This window comes from Trachinotus anak, unplaced genomic scaffold (assembly GCF_046630095.1).
Source record: "Trachinotus anak isolate AG129_WGS33_773 ecotype Australia unplaced genomic scaffold, CSIRO_AGI_Tana_v1 ptg000009l, whole genome shotgun sequence".
Taxonomy (NCBI): Eukaryota; Metazoa; Chordata; class Actinopteri; order Carangiformes; family Carangidae; genus Trachinotus; species Trachinotus anak.
The window spans coordinates 7,460,897-7,471,436 of NW_027273860.1; the positions used below are offsets into that span (position 1 = coordinate 7,460,897).

Here is a 10,540-nt window from a genome sequence, read left to right on the forward strand (position 1 = left end):
ATTTTTATAGGAGTTATACAATAAGGCTTCCCACCCTGAAATAATGCGTGAACACTCCAGGGTCGTAAAAACGGATTTTGTTGCTGTTCTTTCCCACTGTGCCGAAATAACCTGAACGCACCAGCGTTTCTACGGAAGTCCGTTCGGGACAGACGCAGTGAGTTTCATTTCCCGCGAAGTCGTAAAAACAAATCCAACGCCGTAAGTTTCATTTTCAGGGAAACCGAGCTGTTCAGGCACGTTTTTGTGTGGTCCCGGACCAACATAACCCAGCTGTATGCAACACATGACCGCTTTAGCTGCAACCAACCAGCTCCACAATGGCCGTGGTGGTCCAAAGCAGCCAAGGCTGGGTTTTGAACGCCTGTTCACTCATCGATCAGGGCTATTCGCATTGTATCCGATGGAGAGGTGGTCGAAAGTCTCTTGTCAGGTGTCGTTTTAAAAGGCAGTGTTTCCAGATTTTAAAAAGCCATTATAGTGTGAATGCTGGTGCTGCTGTGGATGGTGGAAACGCGGATGTGTTGCAGAAAGTAAACAAACCATCAAAGGTAAATCCCGCACCACAAAATTACTCAAGTACAGTTTAGAGGTACTGTGCCCGACTTCAGTAATACCAGCCTGGGCCTGGTCAACCTCCTCACCGGCCCTGGGGCAGTTTCAGTGTGTGTCTGCAACACCGGTGGCTGGAGCTCAATCATTTATCAATTTTGATAATTGATTATTTGTCATTTTCAGGTACCAGACTCTTAAATGAAAACATTTCCCCTTTTTACTATGGTAGTAAACTGGCAGTTGATTAGACAATTTGAACATGTTAACCTCAGGTAATAATGATGGCTATATTTCTCTATTTTCTTATATTTTATACACAGAACAATCAGTTTGTTATTAAAGAAAATATTTGTCAGGCCTTTTTTTTTCTGGGTGTTAAGTAATGAACAGCCAGAAACACAATTAAACAACTTGATAAAACATTTAGAGTGCTGCTGTCTATTGAATAACATATTAAGTAATACAGCCTGAATAACCTTTTGATTTAGCAAGAATTTTGTGTGACTATTCATTTTGTTTGAATAATCCAAATTCATTTTAATACATTTAATTTCTCTCTTAACACATCTACATATTGCAAAAAGTTACATTACTCATTCAAAGTACAATAGGACACATAGGGAAATAGACTCATTTACAAGACAAATCTAAGCCTCTCTCAAAACAGCTCAGTGAATTCATTATAGTCAATCAGTACAACTTGCTTTTCAATCACAAATCAATGCAGCATAATGCAGTGATGTACCTGCCTTAATACACACCCCTAACATTATAAAATGTTTCCTTTATGATTGTGAAACATTTTGTAATGATTCTTGTTCTTACTTGTGCTTTTGATTTTCAGAAGAGGAAACGGAAACACAGTGAACTCAACCAGGGGGAAATTGATTCTCAAGTTTTCCACGAGAAGGTAGGGTTGATTCTCATTCTCCAAATTTAAGTCTTAGCTGCGCATATCTTTTTTCGCTGAAAAGAATGTGTCACAGCTGGAACAACTGGAATGGGGAAAATCTAACTTTCTTACTCAGTTGTTTGGGGTTGTAGATTGCAAGTTTGAAGATGGATGGTGTGGAGTTAGAAAGAGGTGAGCCCAGTAGACTTCTGTAGCCTACTCCTGCTACCTCTACTAGCAGCTTGAAGCTACATTAGCCACTATTAGAGTATAATCTCTAATCTAAACTCCAACCGAACAGTCGGCTGTTGAGTTGCAATGTGGGTAAAGTAGGCGCCAGGTTTTGACAGGAAGAATGTGTAGAATATCTTGTCTATCCCTTTCATAGCTGGGGTGACACCAAAAGGTCATAAAGTGGGTCTGATGCCCCCCCCCCCCCCCCCCCCCCCCCGTTCATTCGGTTATCATGTCAGAACATCAGCCTCTCCCGGGTTCGAGAAAGGTGCTTCCTCACCTGGCCAATGTTCATTTTGACACTTTTATTATGAGCTCACTGCGTTATCTCTCAGTGGAATTCAACAGAGGGAGGGATGTTCCCACTACATATCCTCAACTCAGGTTGCTATCCAGGGAGCTAGTTACATTTTTTTTTAAATAATCTTCTGACAACACTTGTCCAATAAATGCAGTAAAAAGTACAATGTCTGCCTCTGAGATGTACTAGAGTGGAAGTATAAAGTAGCAGAAAAGGAAATTACTCAAGTTCCGAACCTCAGAACGAGTAAATGATCCCGTTACTTTCCACCACTGACAGACGTTACAAGTTTAATTCACACCACCCAGTCACAATCATCTCTGTGATGTGTGCTGATGCAGATCAGGTCTGTCATCCTGAAGGGAACAAAGTCCTTGGTGGATGCTGCCCAACTCCTCGGATACCTGAACGGAGCGACAGATGCAGTGACGGAGCCTCTTCCCTTCCAGGAGTGCAGCCTTGCCGCTCTTTGTGAAATGGCTAAAGAGCTTCCTCTGGTGGACGATGAGGAGCAGGAGGAGTGTGCTCAGTTACTTGTTGCTGAGGATGGCCGCACAGCACATGTTGACTTGTTCTCTCGGGTAACAGAGAACAGGGAGGACTGGACCACAGTGGCTACACTAATGGGAGAGGAATATGTAATACCACCACACACGGCCTTCCTGCTGTCTGATTTCACAAGAATACAGCCGCTACTCCACTGTGAGTACAATGTTCTTAACTGTGCATCTGAATCAGAGGGAAACATGAACTTTTTGTCTTGCGTTTGGGTTGAAAAATAACAAAATGCCTTCCACCTGCATGCCCGTGGTAACACAACCCTCTCTGAATGTATTGTTGTAAATAACTGTAGTGTGACTCCCAGCCCGTGTACCAGCCTGTTTTCTAAAGCTGCTTGTTTCTTAAACAGATGGACGAAAGTTTGATTTAATAGTTATGGATCCACCGTGGGAAAACAAGTCTGTGAAAAGGAGTCGCAGGTAAATTGTCTTTTAAGTATCTTAGAAGGTTTAAATTAGAAAGGAAGATAAGACTTTATTGCTCTCCAGGGATTAAATCTACATGTTGAGACAGCACAAAAACAGGCTAAAGAGGATGGAGGAGGAAACAGATTAAGGAACTATACTAAACAAGTTAAAGAATTCAATTCTAAAGCTAAAGCCTATATATTACGATACCTTACACCAGTGGCTCCCAACATTTCTGCCTCTCGACCCCTTGAAATGAATCAGTGTCTACTTGAGACCCCTTTTATAGCTAATGGTCCAAGTGTGGAATGTGTCTTTGTTTTAAAGTTTTGACCTGATGAAGTTCCTAGATAAAAAGTTTAAGAATCACTAATTTTACTTGAATTGATACCGGGGGGAACATGAATGTGCGTACAAGATTTCAACAGTTGTTCTCTCTCAAAATCACAAATTTCAGCAGCCAGTGGAAAAGTCAGGGGATGACCGAAGTCACAACGATACATTAAAAAAAAACAAAAAAAAAAACAAGAACAAATAGTGCCTGCTAAAATTTGTGCTAATCCATCTGGTAGATATTGAGATATTTCACTCAGTTCGTGTGAGTTTGAACCTGTTGGTGGTGCGAAAGGAAAAGTCACGGAATCACCAAAGTCATTTGAATTTATTTCCATGGGACCTTGGATGTCTGTATCAAATTTCATAACAACCCAAGATAAAAATCCAAGATAATTTACTCTCAACCCCCAGTTCATTATTACATTCATTGACACGTACTGTACATAAGGCAGTACAGAGACATCTTAAGAATCATACTGAAGGAGAGAATGCATTTACACTGATTTCATCTTTTTTTAATTTATGTTTTTTTTTCCTCAACAAAAAAAGATACAGTTCTTTGCCCTCATCACAGCTGAAACGGCTCCCTATACCCCAACTGGCTTCTACGAACTGTTTGGTTGTCACCTGGGTCACAAACCGGCCCAGCCACCTGCGTTTCGTCCGTGATGAGCTGTATCCACACTGGGGGATAGAGGTCGTAGCCGAATGGTTCTGGATCAAGGTGCAGAAACTTTGCATAGATACAGCTCTCAAATCTGACCTGTTGGTGTGATTCCAGATGTTTTAAGGGGTTGCTCTTGTCCTTCAGGTGACCACATCTGGACAGTTTGTGTTTCCACTGGATTCACAGCACAAGAAGCCGTACGAAGTGCTGGTTCTGGGCCGATATCGTTCTTCTTCAGATACCCCCATAAGGTGTAAAATCTTTGACTTCTGTTTCTTGGTTCTAATAATGTTTATGCTATAACCCTTAAATGGCATATATCTAAATAATACTGCTTTCAGCTCCTCAGAGACATCAGAGGTCCCTGTAGAGGACTGCCGTTTGATCGTCAGCGTCCCATCAGCTCTCCACTCCCAGAAGCCCTCACTCTCAGGTAAATATCTTCAAATTCATGTCAGCACAATACTGTTGTGTTTTACTGTGCCAGCAGAGGGCAATGCTGCAACATCAGTGATTGTTATCAGCTTCAGTGATAAGCTCTAAATCCTGCTACAGCCTGCACAGATGCAAAAGCAATTGTTTTACACCTGAGTCAGTTCTTCAGGTTTGCATGAATGAAATTTAATTTTTTTTTCAAAAGCCATTTATATTTTCTTCCAGTTTGCAACATGGCAGCAGTTAGAACATACAAAATTATGACTCCAATGTGTTTTTGTATGAGAAATGAACACATGAAAGTAATAAATTATTGATTTATTACATTATTTAAGTGGAAATATCACACTCCTTGAATGTGTTACTTTTTCACTGCAGAAAGTTCGCATTTTCTTTTGAAAGAAAAGACAATATACAGGGTCTTTACTGTATCCATAATAACTACAGGACTGGAACCCTCATCCCTTCACAGGTTGGATTTGTCAGAGCTTGAACTTCTGCTGCTCAGATATGTGAAATTTATCCTGTTTGCACTGATTGTGGTGTGGTGAGACATGACTCCAACATGGACCCTGCTACTTAGAATCAATCTAAGACTTTGATAATGAATATGCAGCGGCTGAATAAGAAAGGGCTTGACGTCATATCCCTCCCTCTCAGAGGAACGCGATTTATTGTGCAGTATGGAGAGCAACACAGGGCCAGTGTTTGCCACTGCCCTTTCAGAGGCACAGAAAAGCCTCCACCTCGTGGAATTGGCTGGATATTGTTGAAATACATTGATTTAAATCATAAAGATGCTATTCTGGAACTGATACCATAGAGCTTAAGTAGATTAGTATACAAATTGTGTTCAGTCTCCATGTGTGATTCTTTGTTCATAGCAAAGCCTCTCAGCAGTTTTACTCAGAGCTGTTTTTTATTCCAGTCACTCTATTTGTTGCTGTGTTTTTTATAGCTTATAACACACACAACATTTTTATTTAGGTGTACTCGTCTACACAAGCTGCCGAGAGTCAGTTGCACTAATAATTAAAGACAAAATGGTAGAAAAAATGTCTTTTTGTGTTACTTTTTCATTGTATTTAAAATGAAGAGGCACTTCTAAATGGCCAGAATAAACAGCATTTATAACTATTTTCAGCTCCAGTTACTATGCCTCTGTTGTTATTCTGTCAGAGGTGAGAAAGCTCTGTTGGTAGTGGGTGTGGCTTGAATGTGTGAGTGTAATAGTTGGAAATTGCAGTGAGGCTTGAAATATTAGAAGAGCTTGACCCTAATCTTATAGAGTCGCCAATGAAAGCAGACCAGATTATTTATTTAAGATGATAACACCTAAAGGCTTGACGGATGATTTTGTTTTTCTTGTGTTCACTCCTGCAATAGATTATGCAACTGGTAGAAATTTCAGAAATTTTTCATCCCACACCTTTATCACCAGCTATCACCCATAACTCAGCAGTACTTTGTGTTCATGTCGAGTATGTCAGGTCTGCTCGAGCCAGTGGGCAGCCTCGACGGTGTGAAGCCACAACCCTCAGATCTGCAGCGCTGAGAAACCCTGACCCACTTCTCTTCCCCTCTCAGATGGGGCTTCTGTCAATGACATCCATGGTTGCTATGGAGAGTTAAGGGACACCATTACTCCACTACAGATACAACACATCCTTGCCAGATGGTCAAGCTGCAAAAAAAAAAAAAAAAAAAAAAAAAAAGCATTTGCACTTCTCTGGCCCCCTGCAACTTTAGAAATTGTGAAAAACTAAGTCCCTTCCCAACTTGGTATTTTAATTAGTGGTTAAGTGGCTGCTCCTAATACTTATCTCAGAAAGAGGCACATTGCCAGTGGTGTGGGTTGCATTACTGTTGACTGGGAAATTATGTGTGTGATCTATGCACCAGTATGTTTCATTGGCAGCTACAACTTTAAGCTTTCTTTGTCAACTATCCCATTTTACTTGATCTTACTTAGTTAAAAATTAAGACAGCCTATTTAAAAACAAACGTTTTCCGGATTGGTCAGCTATTCATGTTGGTCATACCAGAGTCTTGAAACCCTGATGCTAATTGTCTAATTTCCTTTCGTTTTCAAGCTGTGCGTGACTGAGACACCGTAGCGTGTCAGATGGTCCTCGTCACAGTCTGCATCCAGTTGGGTGTAAGGAGCAGCAATGCCACTAGGGGCTGCTTGTAGAGCGTTTGAATTCTCAATATTTTGAGATCCCCTGAGGACGATGTAATTAATGTGGTCCCCTCTGTGACATAAATATGATCTGTGAAATCTATTTAATAAACTCTAAAATGGCTAGGCAGAGTAAGGAAGCCAAAATTAGGTTAGAATTAAATGCATCTGTCTGTTCTTGTTTTGCAAAAATAACCTGAGACCCTTTGGCCACATGGGGGCAGCAGAACAAGCTTTAAACATAACATTGATGTTATTAACACTGTATTAGCTGCAAAATGCTCCACTATCTTCACCAGCTATTCAAACACTTTGTCTGTCTGGTGCTGAACAGGTAGTGTACAGAGGGTTTTTAGAGCTGTTCCATTAAAAACAACTGCCTGCTGGAGCTGAAAAATGAACAGATGAAAATTGAACTGGTAAACTTTTGGACAAAAAAAAAAAGAAAAGTAAACAATATGTTATGAAAACATCTTGCACAGTCAAGGGGAACTACGGAGTCGAGCAATGATTCTGTGGGTTTTCACTATTAACAACCCCACTCAGATTATACATAATAATTTCAAACATTTTTAATATAAAAATATCGAATAGAGCAACTTTAAAGAGAAACTGTACCCAGGCATACAGTCCAACTCCCTTGTACCTGTCAACACACAGGACAACACTGGGGTCAGTGCAGCTTTCATTTTTGATTTGGTTCAAACTTTAGTTGGTTTTTAATGGGAGCTTGAGATGAGAATAATTATTCACTGAGAAATATTGCCCTGTTGAAAGAAAAAACGACTGAACTGCCACCTTAAATGCCTTTCATAAAATAATAACAATAAATTTAAAAATAGTATTATACGTTCAGTGGCTGTTTTATAAGGAACAAGAAAGATGCTTAATGGTATTAGTATATCATAATCATAAATGAAGATTAACGTGGGGCCCAGAACCAAACCTTGTGGCACTCCATATTTGTGCAGAGAATCAAAGTCAATTATTATACTGACAAAAACGAGGAAAGAAAAGATAGAAAGAAATGAAATTAATCATTGGCCTGCAATTGAACAAACTGAGCAGCTCTGGACAACACAATTAGTTTTCTCTGGCTCACTTAATCCTGGATCAACTCTGGAGAGGATACTAAAACTGAAAATGTTCCTTGTCTAGACAGCAGTTAAGCAACACCTTCCTTTGCCTCAGGCCTTTCTTGGTAGAAGTTTCATATGTTGTCCCTTTTCATAGTTAAGAGGATAATTAGACCTTTTATTCTCTGTTCAACTTTGAGAGCTGAGTCACCGGTTCGGGCTGAATTAGTCCGAGAACGGCATGTTTGGCCTTTCCACTCTGTGACTCTGTCTCTCTGACATGCATACGAAGAGAAAACGGGAGGCAGGACACGGCATTGTGCAGGTTAGCTCAGTTTGGGAATCAGGCTTTTGAGCTCATTAACTCTCTGAGTGTTGGCTGAGTCGAGTGTCAGGGTGGTTTGAGCCTGCACAAGAGCAGACAGAGTAGCACAGGGGAGGAAGTGAAACGTATCTGTCAGGTGTGCTGCTGCTGGAATATCATCACTTATAGACTCAAGGTCACTGCCAGTCCACATAGAAATACCTGTGCTGTGGTGTGATGGAGCTGGGCAGTTGCCAGTGCTGTCCTCTGCCTATTACAGAGTAACAAGCAAAGTGCTCCCATAAGAAATGGTAACAGTGAAGTAATTTTACAACCCAACTTTCAATTCATTAAAATTTCCAATTGAATTTATTATCTCTCTTGTCATTCCCAAGGTTGAATTACCAAGTGGGCAAACATACCTAGCACCTGAAAGCCTCAGGGTCACTGCATTTTGTATCCTTGGGGTCTAACAAACATGCTGAGTGCATTTCCTTCCTCAAAAAACCACTTGGAAGAGCCAGTTTTCCTGCTTTGTTTGCTTTCTTGCAGTCTTCTTCAGCCCTGGTTTTCCTGGCATATTGCTACACTTCTTGGCATATTTCCACCACAAACCTTTGGCAGTTACCAGTACCACATCTCCTAGAAAGGTTCTCCTACAAAAAACAAGCATTTAGTTACGTTTTGTTGTTAGGCGACATCTAGTGACCGTAGTAATTATGACAGGAGCAAAGGGAAAAGTGCGGTGATGTAGGAGGTAGAGCGACAAAGTCCGCATCAGGAGGAGGTTGGGGTGGATGGATGGGTCAACAAAAGACCCAGAGAGCAATGTTCGATTCCCATGTGAGAATAGATGTTTGTTATTTCTGTTATCCATAACTGTTTGACAAAATTAACCATGTTGGTATTATTGATACATTCAGTATTAACATAATTAAGACTTAAAATACATTAATTAACATTTTCTTTTTATAGTAATAGAAAACATAATCCGGTCGCAATTACAATTCCTAGAAAACGTATATGATGTTCCAGTGTAGTTTCCTCATGCACTTGCATGAGAACAATCAGAGCGGTGACCCATTCATAAAAACACTGCTCCATCCTGCAACTAGTGGAATTGCCTGTAACAGATTTTGTTGTTACTGGTAGATTCACAGGACACAGTGTACGCACATACTGAATGTGATAATCTCGGACAAAGGTCAGCATATGTTTGCATTTTTCATGTCATACAGAAAATAAAATTTGAACATGATTTCAGCATCAGCACACTGGACAAGGTTGTTGACTGTCTTATTGCGTCTTCTTTATTAAAGCAACATGATATGATGAATATTCTCTGTCCACAGTTTGTTTGGCTGCGCTGTAAACAGATGCACAAATTGGTCCAATTCTGCTGCATTTCTGAGTAGCAGCTCAAGCCGTGTTTTGTGTTGATACATGTCATTTCAAATTAAACTTAAGGCCCAACAGCTTTATTGTGTCAGGTGCTGTAGTGAGTTAATCCATCCATGATCATTCCTCTTCCTTATTTCTTCCTTTGTGTAGAGGTGTTGAAGCTGTATGTTGGAGAGGAAGCCATGTGTTTGGAGCTGTTTGCTCGAAGTCTGCAACCCGGATGGACCAGCTGGGGCAATGAAGTGCTCAAATTTCAGCACTCGAACTATTTCACTCTGACACCTGCAGATGATCCAAAAGACATTTCTAAAGATGAGATCTGCACAGACAAACCCACACCAGCATCCAAGTCACCTGGAGAATCCTCTCCTCCTCATCATCGGCCCACCACTGTGGACTAATGACTCATCTTCAGCATTTCACTTTGTTTTTAATAAAGATTGGTAAAATTTTTCTATACCAGTTCCTTTTGATCTGTATTTCTCATGCATGTGGGACCGTTGATTTCCTTTTGAGTCTGGGTGCATTTTTAAGGTAGTGAATCACAGGGCTGATGCAGTTGGAGAGATGAAAGTGCATTTTTGTGCAGCTCTGTTTTGAACCTCATTTACCACATTGCAATCAGATAAACAACACAAGGTTTTTTATATTTGCCTCTTCTAAACAAAATGTGCCTTAAGGATGATCAAAGTGTTTCTATCTATTCTTTATTCATTTTGTGCTTTTTTTGAACTGAATTTAAAAATGTTTCTCAATCCCAGTAAAATAGAATTTCATATTCAGGTGCATTTTGATTTGCTTTCACATAAATTTTAATTAAAAGTTTTTCACTTGAACAACACTACTCAACCATGGCATTGTCAAGGACACCCAGTTATATCCTCTTATAATTTGTCTGTTATTTTCCTTGTTTCCTCTGAAAGTCACACTCTTCCGTAACTGTCAGTGTAGCCCATAGGCTGCGTTTTCCTTCAAGGTGGAGCCTCCCTAATGAGTCTGTGGTGTCCAGAGGAAGGAGAGGTGGTGTTGTGGGGGATGAGCAGAGCTGTCTTTGAGGCAGATGAGGATGAGTAACGGCCACTGCAGCACAGTACACATCACAGCTAATGAAGCCAGAGTGCGACTCCAGCAGGATCATTTACACATTACCTCGTCATGCTCTCTGTCTCTCTGTCTCTCTCCAACACGC

General features: G+C 40.5%; 1 protein-coding gene across 2 annotated transcripts; it reads left to right on the plus strand.

Annotated features, from left to right (window-relative positions):
* The first annotated feature begins 137 nt into the window (after positions 1 to 137).
* On the plus strand, positions 138 to 10,228 carry mettl4 (methyltransferase 4, N6-adenosine). Of its 2 annotated transcripts, none has more exons than XM_071484935.1 (8): positions 138 to 551; positions 1,400 to 1,465; positions 2,324 to 2,684; positions 2,893 to 2,962; positions 3,836 to 4,010; positions 4,098 to 4,204; positions 4,295 to 4,386; positions 9,502 to 10,228. In XM_071484935.1, exons 1-8 carry the CDS (start codon positions 321 to 323, stop codon positions 9,750 to 9,752), a joined length of 1,353 nt encoding a protein of 450 aa, XP_071341036.1. In that variant the 5' UTR covers positions 138 to 320; the 3' UTR covers positions 9,753 to 10,228. The 2 variants fall into 2 exon arrangements, with proteins under 2 accessions (XP_071341036.1, XP_071341037.1); XM_071484936.1 differs by lacking the exon at positions 9,502 to 10,228 and adding an exon at positions 4,861 to 9,471.
* The last annotated feature ends 312 nt before the right edge of the window (positions 10,229 to 10,540 follow it).